The 19,955-nt window shown below is 39.1% G+C and overlaps 1 protein-coding gene across 1 annotated transcript in view; it reads right to left on the bottom strand.

Moving 5' to 3' along the window:
* The window catches only part of Col19a1 (collagen type XIX alpha 1 chain), a 312,219-nt gene that overhangs the window by 89,126 nt on the left and 203,138 nt on the right, over positions 1-19,955 (bottom strand). The window contains exon 16 of the mRNA XM_027928313.2: positions 9,163-9,216. Within this exon, the coding sequence (XP_027784114.2) occupies positions 9,163-9,216 (54 nt within the window). The remainder of the gene's footprint in view (positions 1-9,162; positions 9,217-19,955) is intronic.

Genomic DNA, 19,955 nt, shown 5'->3' on the forward strand with positions numbered 1-19,955 from the left:
GGAAGGGTGACCACCGACAGAAAAGGCCCAGTGGCCCAGGGTGGGACAGAGCTTCCAATCACTCCTGCAAGGTAGGCGGGCCTGCGACCCACTGGCAGAAGAGGAGCAGCCGCCTGCTGAGAAGCTGAGCCGCCCCCTCCCCCTGCGCCGGCATAGTAGAGGGAACTGGGACCAAACACAGAGCAGGCCCAGCGGCCTGCTGAGGGGCAGAGCCGCCCCCCACCCCCCTCGCCTGCCAGGTAGGGGAAGGGTGACCACCGACAGAAAAGGCCCAGTGGCCCGCGGCGGGACAGAGCTTCCAATCACTCCTGCAAGGTAGGCGGGCCTGCGACCCACCGGCAGAAGAGGAGCAGCGGCCTGCTGGGAGGCAGAGCCGCCCCCTCCCCCCCGCGCCTGCAAGGTAGTCGGAACTGAGACCACCATCAGAACAGGTCAGACCTGCAACCGAGAGACAGAACAGGCCCAGTGGCCTGAGGAAGGGTAGAGCCGCCCCCCCCCCCACACGCCTGCAAAGTAGGCGGACCTGCGACCCACTGGCAGTACAGCCCCAGAGGCCTGCAGAGGGGCAGTGCCGCTGCCTGCGCCTGCAAAGTAGGCAGAACTGCGAACACCGACAGAACAAGCCTAGCGGCCCGCAGAGGGACAGAGCCGCCGCCCGCGCCTGCAAGGACGGCGGACCTGCTACCGACTGGCAGAGCAGGCCCAGCGGCCTGCCGGCGTGGTAGGCACATTGCCCCAATTGGCGGAGGGGCAGAGCCGCCGCCCGTGCCTGCGAGGGAGACTTTGCAACTATACAAGACCAATATAAATATATAGGGGGAAAATTCAATAGCACAACAGTTTCACCAAGAAGAAAGGAACGCGAACAGTATGAAGAGACAAGGAAAGAAAGGACCACAAGCATTGCAGGTCAACTCAACTTTAGAAGAGGTAATAGCTGCAGCTGATGGAATGTCAGATAAAGAATTCAGGATATACATGCTTCAGATGATCTGGAGTCTCAAGGAAGACATCAGACAGCAAAATCAGACAATGAAAGATCACTTCAACAATGAATTACATAAACAAATCCAAGAAGCAAAAGATCAACTATACAGGGAAATAGAGGTTATAAAAAACAAACAAACAGAAATCCTAGAAATGCAGGAAGCAATAAGCCAACTTAAAAACTCAATTGAGAATACTACCAGCAGAGTAGAACACTTAGAAGACAGAACATCAGACAATGAAGATAAAGTATATCAACTTGAAAAGAACATAGACAGCTCAGCAAGACTGTTAAGAAACCATGAGCAGAACATCCAAGAAATATGGGATAACATCAAGAGACCAAATTTAAGAGTCATTGGGATACAGGAAGGAACAGAGTTTCAAACCAAAGGAATGAGCAATCTATTCAATGAAATAATTCGAGAAAACTTCCCAGATTTGAAGAATGAGACAGAACGCCAAATCCTAGAAGCCTACAGGACGCCGAATGTGCAAAATCATAAGAGACCCACACCTAGACACATTATAATGAAGATGCCCAACATACAGAACAAGGAGAGAATTTTAAAAGCTACAAGAGAAAGGAAGCAGATCACATTTAGGGGTAAGCCAATCAGGATAACAGCTGATCTTTCAACACAGACTCTGAAAGCTAGAAGATCCTGGAATAACATATTTCAAACACTGAAAGAAAATGGGTTCCAACCAAGAATTGTGTTTCCAGCGAAATTAAGCTTCAGGATGGAAGATGAAATTAAAACCTTCCACGATAAACAAAAGTTAAAAGAATTTGCAGCTAGAAAACCATCTCTTCAAAACATCCTTGGCAAAACATTACAGGAAGAGGAAATGGAAAATAACAATGAAAACCAACAGTGGGAGGTAGGACACTAAAGGGGGGAAAATAATCAAAGTGGAAAACAAACCATGTTTAGTAACATAAATAAACAAATATGGCTGGAAGAACAACCCATATCTCAATAATAACCCTAAATGTTAATGGCTTAAACTCACCAATTAAGAGACACAGGCTAGTAGAATGGATCACAAAACAAGACCCAACAATATGCTGCCTACAGGAGACGCATTTGATAGGAAAAGACCTACATAGGCTGAAGGTGAAAGGTTGGGAAAAATCATATCACTCATATGGACTTCGGAAACAAGCAGGAGTATCCATACTCATATCAAATAAAATAGATTTTAAGCCAAAGTTAATCAAAAGGGATAAAGAGGGACACTACATACTGCTCAAGGGAACCATACACCAACAAGACATAACAATCATAAATATATATGCCCCAAACAATGGTGCAGCTATGTTCATCAAACAAACTCTTCTCAAGTTCAAGAGTCTAATAGACCACCATACAATAATCATGGGAGACTTCAACACACCTCTCTCACCACTGGACAGATCTTCCAAACAAAAGTTGAATAAGGAAACTATAGAACTCAATAACACAATTAATAACCTAGATTTAATTGACATATATAGAATATACCACCCAACATCAAACAGTTACACTTTTTTCTCAGCAGCACATGGATCCTTCTCAAAAATAGATCATATATTATGTCACAGGGAAACTCTTAGACAATACAAAGGAGTAGAGATAATACCATGCATCCTATCTGATCATAATGGAATGGAACTGAAAATCAATGATAAAAGAAGGAAGGAAAAAGAATATATCACTTGGAGAATGAACAATAGGTTACTGAATGATCAATGGGTTATAGAAGACATCAAGGAGGAAATTAAAAAATTCTTAGAGATTAATGAAAACACAGACACAACATATCGGAATCTATGGGACACATTGAAAGCAGTTCTAAGAGGAAAATTCATTGCTTGGAGTTCATTCCTTAAAAAAAGAAAAAACCAACAAATAAATGATCTCATACTTCATCTCAAAATCCTAGAAAAAGAAGAGCAAAACAACAGCAAAAGAAGTAGAAGGCAAGAAATAATTAAAATCAGAGCTGAAATCAATGAAATCGAAACAAAAGAAACAATTGAAAAAATTGACAAAACTAAAAGTTGGTTCTTTGAAAAAATAAACAAAATCGACAGACCCTTAGCCATGCTAGCGAAGAGAAGAAGAGAGAGAACTCAAATCACTAACATACGGGATGAAAGAGGCAATATCACAACAGACACTTCAGAAATACAGAAGATAATCAAAAATTATTTTGAATCCTTATACTCCAATAAATTAGAAGATAGTGAAGGCATAGATAAATTTCTTAAGTCATATGATCTGCCCAGATTGAGTCAGGAGGATATAGACAACCTAAACAGACCAATATCAATTGAGGAAATAGAAGAAACCATCAAAAGACTACCAACTAAGAAAAGCCCAGGACCGGATGGGTATACAGCAGAGTTTTACAAAACCTTTAAAGAGGAACTAATACCAATACTTTTCAAGCTACTTCGGGAAATAGAAAAAGAGGGAGAACTTCCAAATTCATTCTACGAGGCCAACATCACCCTGATACCTAAACCAGACAAAGACACTTCAAAGAAAGAAAACTACAGACCAATATCTCTAATGAACCTAGATGCAAAAATCCTCAATAAAATTCTGGCCACTCGGATACAAAGGCACATCAAAAAAATTATGCACCATGATCAAGTAGGATTCATCCCTGGGATGCAAGGCTGGTTCAATATAAGGAAATCAATAAATGTTATTCACCACATCAATAGACTTAAAAATAAGAACCATATGATCATCTCGATAGATGCGGAAAAAGCATTCGACAAAGTACAGCATCCCTTTATGTTCAAAACTCTAGAAAAACTAGGGATAACAGGAACATACCTCAATATTGTAAAAGCAATCTATGCTAAGCCTCAGGCTAGCATCATTCTGAATGGAGAAAAATTGAAGGCATTCCCTCTAAAATCTGGAACAAGACAGGGATGCCCTCTCTCACCACTTCTGTTCAACATAGTTCTCGAAACACTGGCCAGAGCAATTAGACAGACGAAAGAAATTAAAGGCATCAAAATAGGAAAAGAAGAACTTAAATTATCACTATTTGCAGATGACATGATTCTATACCTAGCAGACCCAAAAGGGTCTACAAAGAAACTATTAGAGCTAATAAATGAATTCAGCAAAGTGGCAGGATATAAAATCAACACGCATAAATCAAAGGCATTCCTGTATATCAGCGACAAATCCTCTGAAATGGAAATGAGGACAACCACTCCATTCACAATATCTTCAAAAAAAATAAAATACTTGGGAATCAACCTAACAAAAGAGGTGAAAGACTTATACAATGAAAACTACAGAACCCTAAAGAGAGAAATAGAAGAAGATCTTAGAAGATGGAAAAATATACCCTGTTCATGGATAGGCAGAACTAACATCATCAAAATGGCGATATTACCAAAAGTTCTCTATAGGTTTAATGCAATGCCAATCAAAATCCCAACGGCATTTCTTGTAGAAATAGAGAAAGCAATCATGAAATTCATATGGAAAAATAAAAGACCCAGAATAGCAAAAACAATGCTAAGCAGGAAGTGTGAATCAGGCGGTATAGCGATACCAGACTTCAAACTATATTACAGAGCAATAGTAACAAAAACAGCATGGTACTGGTACCAAAACAGGCGGGTGGACCAATGGTACAGAATAGAGGACACAGAAACCAATCCACAAAACTACAACTATCTTATATTTGATAAAGGGTCTAAAAGCATGCATTGGAGGAAGGATAGCATCTTCAACAAATGGTGCTGGGAAAACTGGAAATCCATATGCAACAAAATGAAACTGAATCCCTTTCTCTCGCCATGCACAAAAGTTAATTCAAAATGGATCAAGGAGCTTGATATCAAATCAGAGACGCGCCGTCTGATAGAAGAAAAAGTTGGCTACGATCTACAGTCGGTGGGGTCGGGCTCCAAATTCCTCAATAGGACACCCATAGCACAAAAGTTAATAACTAGAATCAACAAATGGGACTTACTCAAACTAAAAAGTTTTTTCTCAGCAAAAGATACAATAAGAGAGGTAAATAGAGAGCCTACATCCTGGGAACAAATCTTTACTCCTCACACTTCAGATAGAGCCCTAATATCCAGAGTATACAAAGAGCTCAAAAAATTAGACAATAAGAGAACAAACAACCCAATCAACAAATGGGCCAAGGACCTGAACAGACACTTCTCAGAGGAGGACATACAGTCAATCAACAAGTACATGAAAAAATGCTCACCATCTCTAGCAGTCAGAGAAATGCAAATCAAAACCACCCTAAGATACCATCTCACTCCAGTTAGATTGGCAGCCATTATGAAGTCAAACAACAACAAGTGCTGGCGAGGATGTGGGGAAAAGGGTACACTAGTACATTGCTGGTGGGACTGCAAATTGGTGCAGCCAATTTGGAAAGCAGTATGGAGATTTCTTGGAAAGCTGGGAATGGAGCCACCATTTGACCCAGCTATTCCCCTTCTCGGTCTATTCCCTAAAGACCTAAAAAGAGCATGCTACAGGGACACTGCTACATCGATGTTCATAGCAGCACAATTCACAATAGCTAGACTGTGGAACCAACCTAGATGCCCTTCAATGGATGAATGGATAAAAAAAATGTGGCATTTATACACAATGGAGTATTACTCTGCATTAAAAAATGACAAAATCATAGAATTTACAGGGAAATGGATGGCATTAGAGCAGATTATGCTAAGTGAAGCTAGCCAATCCCTAAAAAACAAATGTCAAATGTCTTCTTTGATATAAGGAGAGTAGCTAAGAACAGAGTAGGGTCGAAGAGCATGAGAAGAAGATTAACATTAAACAGGGATGAGAGGTGGGAGGGAAAGGGAGAGAGAAGGGAAAATGCATGGAAATGGAAGGAGACCCTCAGAGGTATACAAAAGTACATACAAGAGGAAGTGAGGGGAAGGGGAAAAATAATACAAGGGGGACAAACGAATGTCAGTAAAGGGGGCAGAGAGAGAAGAGGGGAGGGGAGGGGAGGGGAGGGGAGGGGGGATAGTAGAGGATAGGAAAGACAGCAGAATACAACAGACACTAGTATGGCAATATGTAAATCAATGGATGTGTAACTGACGTGATTCTGCAATCTGTATATGGGGTAAAAATGGGAGCTCATAACCCACTTGAATCAAATTGTGAAATATGATATATCAAGAACTATGTAATGTTTTGAACAGCCAACAATAAAAAATTAAAAAAAAAAAAAAAAAAAAAGCTAAAAAAAAAAAAAAACACATGAACACACATATAATCTTCCTGACCTCACTCCTAAGTCTCTATCCCTCTATTCCTCACCGCCCTTGTTTCCTTCCCTTGTTGATTCATATTATGAAGGGAGAGGGTTTCTAATGCCTAAACTTCCCCTTCTAGGTGACACAGGGAATTTGTAGGTGAAAAGATCAATTCCTGTACTAGGGCCAAAGGGCAAGAGAGGGTTCCAGGGACCAGAGACAAACAATGGATCTTTTAATTTAGAACAGGGAGGGAATGTGTATGAGTACTCTGCTATTCATGTTCCCTGAGGGGGCTGCTTCAGCAAAATCTGGGCTGCTTGACTGTTGGAGCTGCTGCCAGCGAAGGAACTGAGGGCCAGGGCTCAAGTGCAGACATCACATTAATCAATGCCAATTTAAAAGGGAAGATTATTTTAACCTTGGAGTGTCACTCTATATGTCTCAATACACGGTCCATTATTTAATCTCCAGAAAAGTTTTACTCAGGCCCCCCTTCTTGCTGTGATCATTTATTATAGCCAGGCCGTCAGGCATGCAACAAATTACAAAATGAAACAACTTCAGTGTCCCAAAACAGATGGGGATGGGCGCTGGGGATGTCACCAAATTAAAACATGCATCTTGCTCATTGCAGCACAGTTCACCCCTTTCTTTATGAAGCTCCGGGTGAGGAGGAGGTGGTTACAGTGCAGATACACCAGTCAGTGTGGGGACTGGGGGTGGGATTGGGAAGGAGGAGGCATCTCCTCTGTCCTTGTAGGACCTCAGTATAGAGCTCTAAGTGCTCTCAGAAGGAAGCAGAATGAAGGGTTTGTCAAGCAATCAAGGGTTTGTCCTGTTAATTCCCAATGTCGAAAACTTTCTGATACATTTTTGTAAATTGCAGAATTTGGCAGGAAAAAAAAAAAAGGCTGTGGTCCCTCCTCTTTATTCAGTTATCTTTGAGCTCTAAAGTCACATTCAGGACACATGTGGACTAAACACTGTGAGCCTCAGTACTGTAATGGCGATAATGATAGCTAGAGTTCTTTTAAGTGATACAATAGCCAAGTTCCAAGTACTGGCTTGTAACTAACAAGATTCCCCACTCAGCTGCTTCAGTCAGCTCATATTTTTTGTAATACTACCTTAAAGTTTAAAAATTTACATTCTCAACTTTAGACTCTAAAATATAAAGGCTCCATATATTTTCATTTAAGGAAAAACTGACTCATTGGTAAGATAAAGTATATATTAAAGTAGTATTGGGAGACCTGTAAAGATATGAGCTTTAAAAGTTTTGCAAGTGTTAGCAAATATTTAAGTAGCTGAGTAGCAATTTGGTAAATTTTACACCAAGGGTGAAAGTAATACAGTATATGTTTTAAGTTTTTCTAGCTGACATTGTTTTGTGACAGCCAACTTATTCTCATTATTTTGAAGCATGAATAAGCCATATTTTATAATTTTAGGAGTCATTACATTGATTAAATTTAGATAAAATATCTTTTAGCTTACTTTTTCACTTGTGCCAAGCCCTAATGTTTTGAAAAGGCTAGTATAGACTTATTTAAAAATGTTTAATAAAGGATCATAAAATATATCCTAAGCACTCTTTCTAATAAAATCTAAATAAGTGAGAAAATATAAGACAGGATAACCATCTAAAATTTATAAAACACAACAAATTGTCTACACATTTAATTTTAAATTTGTCAAACACAAATTGTCTAGGTCCTTATACTAAACTAATTTGATGAATGAAGAAGTAGGATTTAATTAGTTCATTACTTAACTTTTTTTTTTTTTTGAGCACTAGCTATTTTCAAGGCCTGGTCTGGAACACAGTGTCTTTGGGATTTGTAAATAGAGAGGTGCAACAGTATTTAGAGGAATTTATAGGAGGCAAAAGCCAGAAAACAGGGAGATAAGACACAAGAGCGACTGTCCCCACCTTTTTATTTTTCTTTTTACTTTTGGTATGGGGGATTGAACTCAGGGGTGCTCGACCACTGAGCCACATCCCCAGCCCTATTTTGTATTTTATTTAAAGACAGAGTCTCATTGAGTTACTTGCACTTCTTCTTTGCTGAGGCTGGCTTTGAACTCACAATCCTCCTGCCTTGGCCTCCTCAGCCGCTGGGATTATAGGCATGTGCCATCATACCCAGCTCCCCTCATTTTTCTTTGAGAAATAATATCAGTGATGAGCCATTGTGAATAAAAAGGGCCCTACTCCGTGGACATAATGCATCACACAAAGTGATCAGATCACAAATACTCATTATTGAGTGATGAATACATTGAGAATTTCATTTAGACTTCTGTCTCAGATATGGTTACTAACCCTTGTTCTCTCCCTGTTGCTTCCTTGCAGAATCAGGAGTACAGTGGGTTTGCCTTTTGTACTCAGAGACCTCCACATCGTCATTCCATTTATCCCAGTTGTGATGGAAAGAACTTGGGGAAGTTTAAAGCTGCTCCTACTCACAGGAGGAGGCTCCTGCTACTGACCTATGGTGTGTGAACATTTGCTTGAGATTTGTGCAGCACCTACCAGTTTTGATAAGAAATCCAACACCTGCTGTGATACCCAGAGCTTCTGGGCAGCAAATAATTGCTTTCTGCCTTTAGAGAAACTAGAAAAAGGACATTATCAATGTATGAACAACTGAACTTTGAATTAATCTCTAATTTATAGAAGTAAAACTCGGAGCTTATGATAATATATGGAGTAAAGTAATATATATACACACACACACATATGTGTGTGTATGTGTGTGTGTGTGCGTGTGTGTATATATATATGTAATTTTTGTATATATATATAATTTTTGCAAACAGTTTTTAGCATTGAAAGATGTTTAAATACATGTAACATCATAAACTCTCAGTGTATACAAATTGTGGGAAAAGAGAAGTCATACCTTGTTAAAATATCCACCAAGAGTCTGTTGTATTCCTTGTAATCCAGGAGGTCCCTGTATTAGAAACAAATCAAAGATAAATATGTAAGCATTTACCAAGACAATGTGCATTTAAGTAACATACTTCTAAGAATCTTTGAAATTATGTAGTTAAGAAAAAGGAAGATTCTGTTTAGTCCAATATTCTATTAACAAGAAAATTATAGAGACACTAACTGGTCATCAGGTTCCTAAAGATTTTTCTAAGTCTTATATGAATCCAAAGAGAGGACCTAAGTGGGAACATGTAACATTTTACCAGAAGGTCAACTTTCAGCATGTTCTTTAGTAAAAGGAATTATACCCATAAGAATCTTCCAGGGAAGAAGCTGTAGCTTCAGTTTATATTTTATTCTTCTCCCAGGGCTTTGATCAGTGTATTATAGAAATGTGGGCCTCCACATGTTATTAACTTAGAAAATATGGGAGAAATATTTTTCTTTTGATTTACTCTTTTGAGTCAGTTGTATGAAAATGAGCTGCACATGGACTTCTGGGCCAGAAAAAGATGTCTTCTATAAAATCTCAGACTTAACACATTTAAACACTGGTAGTTTTTAGTTGCCCTGGAAATATTTCCTAAGCATTGTACTGAGAGCCTGGGATGGAGAAGAAAGAAGTAAAGACATCTGTCCATTCCTAAATCTTCTAGGAAGGGAGGGAGAGTTTTCCAGAGATTACATTTTGGGGTGAGGACCATAAGAAAATATAAAGCTTAGCATTATTTTAGATCAAGTAGTCTAAGCCAGATAGATTCAGCTGTCTCCGAAGAGAGGTTGCATATTTCATCTAGACTTCAAATACTAAGAAGAGAGAAAATATTATAGAGGCAAAGTACTTTGGGAGATAAGACACAGAAAGAGGAGGATTGAACAAATCCAACAATAGCATTATACAAGGATTATTTTTTTTAAAAGGGAATAAAAGCTTTGAAAGTGAAGAAAAAATTTAAGGAACAATTGCTAGCTATATTCCTTAATGCAGTAAATGCCTTAGGTATATAGAAAAAAATTAATGCTGGCAAACACTTATACTAGGTGCTTCTTATGAACGGCTTGTGACTGAAAATATAAAACCTTTGTATTGTGCCACTAAACATAAAGGACACAAGGATGTGGTGATGGATGTTCAAAAGAAGGTTGGAATAACTCTTGAGAAAATAATGGGCCTCAAGAGTAATGGAACTGAATATGATTGGAAAGACAAACGATGCTGTTACCTTGCAGAAATAAAAACAGAGCTAATGTCAGAAAACAGTTCTCATGACATTATATTTTTCATGTTATTTTTCTATCAGTCAGCTTTGTGTAAAGTATTCTAGGTCAGTTAGATGAAATAATAAGGAAAGCAATCATTGAGTAGGGGGTTGATGCATAGTTTATAGCCAAGAAAATGCAAGTTAATAATTCATTTTCAAAATTCAGAAGACATGCAGTTCCATACATATTGATCCTTCTGCAAATATTTGATGAGGCAAGGAAGAATTTTAGACACCATAGGTAAGAGCATTGACAGGTAGTTTAGGAGTCTATGAATAGCAGGCATTCAGTGACTGTGTGTTGATGATAAGGCCCATCAGACCAAAGAACAGTGATGGGGTGGGTAAACTTAGTTTCACATACATTCTTTCCAGTAAAAAGTGAAAGTCTTAATAATTAGGGCTCTCAAATATAGATGAACAATTAATAATAAAGTCTCTTGAAAAGAACAAAAGAATCAATCTAATAATAATAGCCAACATTTATATAGTGCTAATTGTATGCACAGTTTTATATGGATAAACTCACAAAATCCCTACAATGACACCACGAGGAATGCACCATCATCATTATTTATGATTCACAGATAAAGAAAATGAGAGCTGGAAATTATAAGCTGACTCAAGGTCCGACCACCAGTTAAGTGGCAGGGTTAATAGATAACAGCAGCATTGTGCTCAAGTCACCTCTCATTTATTCTGCTATCTTAACATAAAGACAGATTCTCAACCTAAAATCTTGTTTTTAGTAATTTATAAAAATTATGAGCCCAAGAAAATACCAATGATCATTCTTTCATGGTCTACTCACCCTACTAAAATTGGAAAAAAATCAACAGAACTTGTACTTAGTACTTATGAGCCAGTACTGTGTTTAGGGCAGGAGGGGAGGAAATAAGCTCTTTGCCTTTAGATACAGCCCTACTATGTAGCTGAGAGAAGGAGATAAGTCACTGTATTCCTTGCATCTATTTTCATGCATTCTCTCAAATCAGGAGATTATGCCTGAACATTCCAGAACACAACTGTACTCAAAATGAATTCTGTCTTTGTGGGGAGAGCAGTAGTCGAGGGATATCAAAAGCAGAGAGCTTTCAAAGGGGCTCTGGAATACGGTAAGGAAAAAAACAGCAGCAGAACAAACAGTATGGAAGGGGTTTCATGCTACAGAAAATTAACTGTGGATGAAAATAGTATAAACAATAAGATGGTGACAATTTTTAAAGAATTGCGTGAGTGGGTATGACTCTTAACAGACTTTTTATCCGCACATATATTTGTGGAGGATAGCTGTTTTTCATAAACACAGAATACGTTCCTCATGTAGAATTTTGATCTTGCTGTTGAGTTTACCCTTGGGGTGGGGTGAGAAAATATGGGTGGCTCAGTGAAACTGCTCCCTCTGGAGATGAGTGAGACGGAAGAAAAACCGCTCACATCTGAGGAAAAACTATTTACGTCTGAGGAACAGATAGGGAGAAAGGACGGATGCACATGTCAGGAGGATAGAAAGGCTATAATGACTTTTTGTTGTTCCCTTTTTATCTCATTCTGTCTCGGTTTTGTTTGGCGTCATCTTGTTGGGTTGTATTATAGTAGAAATACGGGATCAGAAATTAGTAAAAAACAAACTGAAAGAGTGTTAAGTAAATTGTTAGAGGAAGGAGGCATCCCAGTAAAATCAGTAGCAGTCAGGGCATACGTTGATACAATACAAAAATGTAGCCCATGGCTTTTTAAGGAGGAGTTGTTAAATATATCACAATGGAACCATCATGGTGAAGATTTAAAAAGAATAGAAAAGAAAAGCCCAGGGACTCTGCCAGTTGGCACATTGCCATTGTGGACGTTCGTATCTTGTTTGCTTAGTCCAAAGCCTTCAGTTCAGACAATGGTAGAGGAAGGAGAAGACATAATGATTCAAGTAAAAGAGAAGGTCTCTCAAGTTAGTCAGACAGAGGAAAAGATTCAAGTAAAAAAGAAGGTCTCTCAAGTTAGTCAGACAGAGGAAAAGATTCAAGTAAAAGAGAAGGCCTCTCAAGTTAGTCAGACAGAGAAAGAAAGTGTAAAACAGAAAAAGCCATCAGGGGGAAAGTTACAACAGGAGATTGCTACTAACACCTTTCTATCACCAGAGGGTGTAAGTGTCCAACCAACAGCACCACCTCTACAGGAGACTGCTACTAACACCTTTCTATCACCAGAGGACGTAAGTGTCCAACTAACAAGGCCACCTCCATATGCTGGGAGGTCCCCAACCCCCGCAGTTGATAGTTGGGATCCTGAGACAAGATCTCAAATATTAACATGCCCTGTATTTGAGGCAGGAGGGCAGCGATTTTACCAAGTTTTAAATTTCAAAACAGTGAAGCAGCTAAAAGAGGCTGTAACAACCTATGGTCCTCAAGCACCCTTCACTGTAAGCTTGGTCAAATCCATTAACAACTTGAACATGACGCCAGCAGATTGGGCTAATATGTGTAAAGCTGTGCTAAATGGAGGACAATACCTGTTATGGAAGGTTGCCAATGAGGAATTTTGCAAGGAGACGGCTAGGCGAAATGCAGCAGCTGGTTATCCTCAGAGAAATCTAGATATGTTGTTAGGAAAGGGACCTTATGAGGATCAGCAGCAACAAATTGCATATGATCCTGGCGTATACGCACAAATTGCTGCAGATGCAATTAAGGCATGGAAGACTTTACAAGGACATGGAGGTTTACAAGGTCAATTATCTAAGGTAATACAAGGAGCTAATGAACCTTATGCTGAATTTGTAGATAGGCTTATTCAAACAGCTACCAGAGTTTTTGGGAATACAGAACAAGCAATGCCATTACTAAAACACCTGGCTTATGAGCAAGCGAATCGTTGGTGCAGAGATATCATTAGACCATGGAAACATGAAGATTTAAACACATATATTAAATTATGTAGAGACATTAATGAACAAGAGCAAGTCGTGGCAGCTGCAGTAAAACAGGCTTTAGATGCCAGAGACATTAATGAACAAGGGCAAATTGTGGCAGCTGCAGTAAAACAGGCTTTAGATGCCAGGCCAAGAACATGCTACAATTGTGAACAAACAGGACATTTTAAAAGGAATTGCCCCATTGGAGGAGGGTTTAACAAAACTAGGTATCCAAGGAGTAGAATACCAGGTATTTGCCCACGATGCCGTAGAGGGAGACATTGGGCTAATGAATGCCGTTCTCAAACCACCATAGAGGGTACTCCATTATCAAAAAACGAACAAGGACCAGGTGTTTATCCACGATATCGTGGAGAAAGGCATCAGGCTCCATTGCCAAAAAATGGACAAGGGGGCCCAATGCTCCGGGGCCCAAAACCACAAATATACGGAGCACTGGAGGAACCCAGCAACCCCATCAGGGTAGTGCCCAGGACACATTGTCCATCAGATCCCTCATCAGACAAACCAGAGGGAGCGCAGGGTTGGACATCTGCGCCTCCGCCAGAGCAGTACTAACTCCAGAGATGGGAGTTCAAATCATTCCCACAGGGGTGAAAGGACCTCTTCCCAAAGGAACAGTAGGCTTATTATTGGGACGCAGCTCTTCTACTCTAAAAGGACTTATGATAAGTCCTGGGGTAATTGATCCCGATTATGAAGGTGAAATAAAAATTATAGCCAGTTCTCCAAAGGGTATATCAGTAATTTCACCAGGAGATAGAATAGCACAGTTGTTAATAATACCCAGCCTACATGATAAATTTTCCAGTCGTACTGTAGAAAGAGGTTCCAAGGGATTAGGTTCCACAGGTGTAGATTGGGCTATGCTTTCTTTAAATTTAGATTCTCGCCCCATGCTAAAACTAAATATTCAAGGACATGAATTTAATGGGCTACTGGATACAGGTGCAGACCTTAGCATCATCTCTCGTCAAGAATGGCCAAAACATTGGCCATTACAACAAGCCACTCAAACGCTTCGAGGCCTAGGAGTGGCGACTAATCCCCATAGAAGTGCAATGGTATTAGATTGGAAGGATCCTGAAGGATGTGAAGGAACTATACAGCCATATGTATTGGATCATCTTCCCGTAAATTTATGGGGACGAGATGTCCTAGATCAATTAGGTTTGACATTAACAAATAACATCAACCAAAATGCACCCACTATTATGACTAGACAAGGTTTTAGGAAAGGAAAAAGATTAGAAAAACAAGAACAAGGTATAGCAGCACCAATACAAATAGATCAAGGAACAGACAGACATGGGTTGGATTTTCAGAAAGGGCCACTGAGACAATAAAAATTACTTGGAAATCAGAAAGACCAGTGTGGGTTCCTCAGTGGCCCCTGACTAAAGAAAAGATACAAGCAGCCCATGACCTGGTCAAACAACAATTAGCAGAAGGACATATACAACCTTCTGTATCTCCCCATAATACTCCCATTTTTGTCATCAAAAAGAAATCTGGTAAATGGAGATTATTGCAAGATTTAAGAGCCATTAATAATGAGATGGTTATTATGGGACCTGCTCAATCAGGGATTCCTCAGTTGTCTGCTTTGCCAAAAACCTGGTATGTTTTAGTTATAGATATTAAAGATTGTTTTTTTTTCAATTCCAATTCATCCTGAGGATAGTCCACGTTTTGCATTTACTATCCCTGCACTGAATCATGAAGGTCCTGATCAGAGATATGAATGGAAAGTACTCCCTCAAGGGATGGCTAACAGCCCAACTATGTGTCAAATTTATGTTAACAAAGCAATCCAGCCACTTAGAAATCAAAATTCTGAACTACAAATATTTCACTATATGGATGATGTATTATTAGCACACAAAGATAAAAACACATTGCTAGAATGTTATGCCACACTTACAAACTTATTAAAAAATTATAATCTAGAGATAGCAATAGATAAAGTACAATTAAATTTTCCAATTAATTATTTAGGAGTTCTATTATCCTCAACCATGGTCCGTCCACCAAAAATTCAAATACGAGTAGATCAACTCAAATCACTTAATGACTTTCAAAAGTTATTAGGAGACATAAATTGGATAAGGCCTTATTTAGGTATACCAACAGGAGAGTTGGGACCTTTATTTGATATCCTAAAAGGTCCATCAGATCCAAACTCACCCCGAATGTTAACGCCTGAAGCAAGAAAGGCATTAAAAATCATTGAAACATATATGGAAAATATGCATTTGGATAGAATTGATATAAGTTTGCCTTTATTATTTATTGTACTACCCACAAAAAATATTCCTACAGGAGTATTTTGGCAAGAAGGTCCATTATTATGGATACATTTATCTTATTCTCCTAACACTATTCTTACTAGGTATCCTGAGGCTGTAGGACAATTAATACTCAAAGGAATAAAAGCAGCAAAGGGAGTGTTTGGAATTTCTCCCAATAAAATTATTACTCCATATACTATGAATCAAATTGATGAGTTAGCTAATGAGTTAAATACTTGGGCAATAATCATGTGCAAATCTAATGTTTCATTTGATAACCACTTACCACCTAATCCTTTATTGTCTTTTTGGTCATTGCATCCTGTAATTTTTCCAAAAATGACAAGAAAAACACCTATCATGAATGCTCCAAATATATTCACTGATGGGTCAAATAATGGTACAGCAGCAGTAGTTACCCCTGATCAAACTTTTACATTTTTAGTACCCAAACAATCAGCTCAAAAGGTAGAGCTTAATGCAGTTTTACAAGCTTTTGTGATGTTTAAAGATTCTGTATTTAATTTATTTTCTGATAGTCAGTATGTAGTTAATGCTATAGTATCTCTTGAAGATGCTGGTAGGATTTCCCCTTCTTCTACTGTTTTCTCTTTGCTTTCCACTATACAAAGTCTAATCTGGGACAGAAAAGATCCATTCTTTATAGGACATATCAGGGCACATACAGGATTGCCTGGAGCCCTTAGTTTGGGCAATGATTTAGCAGATAAAACTACACATGACATACATATTTTCTCTACACTAGAAGAAGCTATAAATTTTCATAAAATGTTCCATGTCAATGCTAATACTTTACAAAAGCGTTTTAAAATAACTAAGGAACAAGCTAGACAAATAATAAAACAATGTCAAAATTGTGTGACCTTTTTACCACAAGTTAATCTTGGAGTCAATCCTAGAGGATTGATACCTAACCATATTTGGCAGATGGACGTCACACACTTGCCAGAATTTGGAAAATTAAAATATTTGCATGTTACAGTTGATACTTCTTCTGGATTTTTGATGGGCTCCCTTCATGCCGGAGAAAAAACTAAAGATGTTATAGCTCATTGCTTACAAAATTTTGCCACTGTGGGTGTTCCAAAACAGTTAAAAACAGATAATGCCCCTGGTTATACTTCTACCTCTTTTAAACAATTTTGCTCAACATTTGGCATTACTCATATAACAGGAATCCCATACAATCCACAGGGACAAGGCATAGTTGAAAGAGCTCATCAAACTATTAAAATGTACTTATTAAAGCAAAAAGAAGGAATTGGGAAGGGGTATATATTCCCCAAAGATAAACTTAAAATAACCCTTTTTACTCTAAACTTTTTAAATTTGGATTCATCAGGACTTAGTGCTGCGGAAAGGCATATGTGTCCAAAAAATGTACATAAGCCCAAGGTACTTTGGAAGGATATTCTAACAGGACAATGGAAAGGTCCTGACCCAGTAATTGTCTGGAGTCGGGGGTCTGTTTGTGTGTTTCCACAGGGAGAACAGCAGCCGATTTGGATTCCAGAGAGATTAACCAAGGTCCTGACCCAGTGATTGTCTGGAGTCGGGGGTCTGTTTATGTGTTTCCACAGGGAGAACAGCAGCCGATTTGGATTCCAGAAAGATTAACTAAAGCGATTTCTACAGACCAAAAAGAAGATGATTTGGCTCAAATCCATAACAACTGATATCCAAAACTCCACTTTGGCTATTCTTACATCTGCAACAGAACCAGGATGCTTTTTTCAATATCTATTTTATTATTGCCCTTTGCCATATCATGAAGTTCTATTTTGTTTTTTGAGCTCATACAGACCTAGGTTAATGTTTTGCTGATCAGTTCTATTTTTTGACTATAGAGTTTTTAAACATTGCAATGGAGATTTCACCTGTAAAAAGTTATAAGGCCTTTACTATAATGTTATGTGTTGTATGTATTATGTTATGTGTGCACACTTGTGTTTTGTGTTATATGTTTGAATGTCCATATATCATATATGATGAGCGCTCATGATAAAATGGATCCAAATATTTTTTTTTCACGTGATTTATATGGTTTAATTTATATTGGGTAAACAACTGTTGAGGATTGTTTTAATATGTAAACAAAAAAGAAGGTTAACAGATCTGTTTGTTTACTTTCACCTTTCCTTTTCATTATATTTAATAATTCTCTTAAAGACAATGTAAATTGTTAAGAAAATTGTTTTCTTTTAGTGCCTTCTGTAATGTTACATAATTTTTTCTTTAGCCATTATTGCCAGAATTCCTATCTTCATCCCAGTGCTGGTGAAGTCAAAGATAAAACCAATCTACACCTTCTACAATAGCCATCACTGAACTGCTTGCAGAACTTGCCTGGACACATTGTGAGCTCACCTGTATGCATTTTGAACTATCTGTTGGTGCAGCGACTTGTGGTAGTGTTGGGGTATTTTTGCTGATGATGTCACCGGTGGTACAATTTTTCAAAGGAGCCCTCAATTGGCTTAATGTCATGACATTTTGCATCCTCCTCTACTAGTGATGGTCTAAAATTTGGGGGCCAACAGAGGTGAGGCAAAGAACCTCACCCCCCCACTGGTGCAAAGGCCTATCCACAAGTATGGCTGTATGCTGGACCGGTAGTCAGTGACGGGTATGATCCAATTGCAGTGGTACCAACCTAAGACAGGAGGCTGACGCCTAGAGGTCAGTTCATCCGATGACGGGTAAGGACCATATGTTGAATTGGACTGCCTAACAGGCACGGTCCCTAAGCCACATGCTTGTTGTTTAAACAGAGAGGGGGAGATGTTGAGAGCCACAGCCGAAGGGGCCCCAGCAAACTTCCAGCTGCCAGCAATCCAGCTGCCGGCTGATGATTGGCTCACAGCGGCCCCAGCAACATCTAGCTGATTGGCTCCTCGGCCCCAGCAACATCTAGCTGATTGGCTCCTCTGCGGTGATGCTCATTGGACTGTTTCCCTGCCCTTTCAGACCACGGAGCTGCTCATTGGGGGACTTTTTGGCTCTGCCCACGTGACCCAGCCAATCGGCCTCAAGAGCAGGAGGATTGTGGGAGGTGGGGAGAAGCTTGTGGGGGGAGAGAGAGGCTTGTGAAAAGCCGATGGTGGCAGTTGGGCTCTGAGGGGTTTTTCCTGAGAGGCTGTTTGTTTGGCGTGTTTGGTTCTAAAAATAAAGTTAGTTTCTTTTGACAAGTGGCTTCTGATTGTGCCCAGCCAGACTGCGGCAATGCCTGAACATTCCAGAACACAACTGTACTCAAAATGAATTCTGTCTTTGTGGGGAAAGCAGTAGTCGAGGGATATCAAAAGCAGAGAGCTTTCAAAGGGGCTCTGGAATACGGTAAGGAAAAAAACAGCAGCAGAACAAACAGTATGGAAGGGGTTTCATGCTACAGAAAATTAACTGTGGATGAAAATAGTATAAACAATAAGATGGTGACAATTTTTAAAGAATTGCGTGAGTGGGTATGACTCTTAACAGACTTTTTATCCGCACATATATTTGTGGAGGATAGCTGTTTTTCATAAACACAGAATACGTTCCTCATGTAGAATTTTGATCTTGCTGTTGAGTTTACCCTTGGGGTGGGGTGAGAAAATATGGGTGGCTCAGTGAAACTGCTCCCTCTAAAAACAATGGCAAGAGCACAACCCTCTCAAAAGAGCCAAGAGCCAATAGAAAAGTTTGAACAATATTATTCAGATACCCAAAAGATTAATAAACCCTCAAAAGTGACTTCCATATTTTCATATGTTCCTTTCTTGCCATAAAATGTCATATCCACAAAGTTGTTGCTCCAAATGGGTTTGATCTGAAGCTTTAGGCTCTACTACTTAATCAGATGATGAGCATTTATGATGACATTTTCTTTCTTACTCTTTTAGTCACTAGAGTACTTTGGGTACCATAAATTCCAAGATTAATGTAATAGAGATTTACAGCTAACAGTCTATATGCAGGCAGTACTTTAAGCAAACTCTCCTAGAGGGCTGAAGAAACCCTGCAGAGACTGAAAGGAGACACTAGCATAGAGTGTTCAGGAAGTATATGTCTACACTAACTGTGGTTAAGTGTAGCAATGATTCACCTGGTTATTTTGAAACTGTCAGAAAGGAACAACCTCAATCAAAGCAATGACCATGGATAAACACTAAGCACATATATGCCAAGAGCAGTTCTCTGTTTATGGTTAGCAAAACAGGATAGACCTTGGGGGGTCTTGGAATTGGTGGCTGTCCTATAGCTACATTACCAA

Source organism: Marmota flaviventris, chromosome 6, assembly GCF_047511675.1.
Source record: "Marmota flaviventris isolate mMarFla1 chromosome 6, mMarFla1.hap1, whole genome shotgun sequence".
In the NCBI taxonomy this organism is placed as follows: domain Eukaryota; kingdom Metazoa; phylum Chordata; class Mammalia; order Rodentia; family Sciuridae; genus Marmota; species Marmota flaviventris.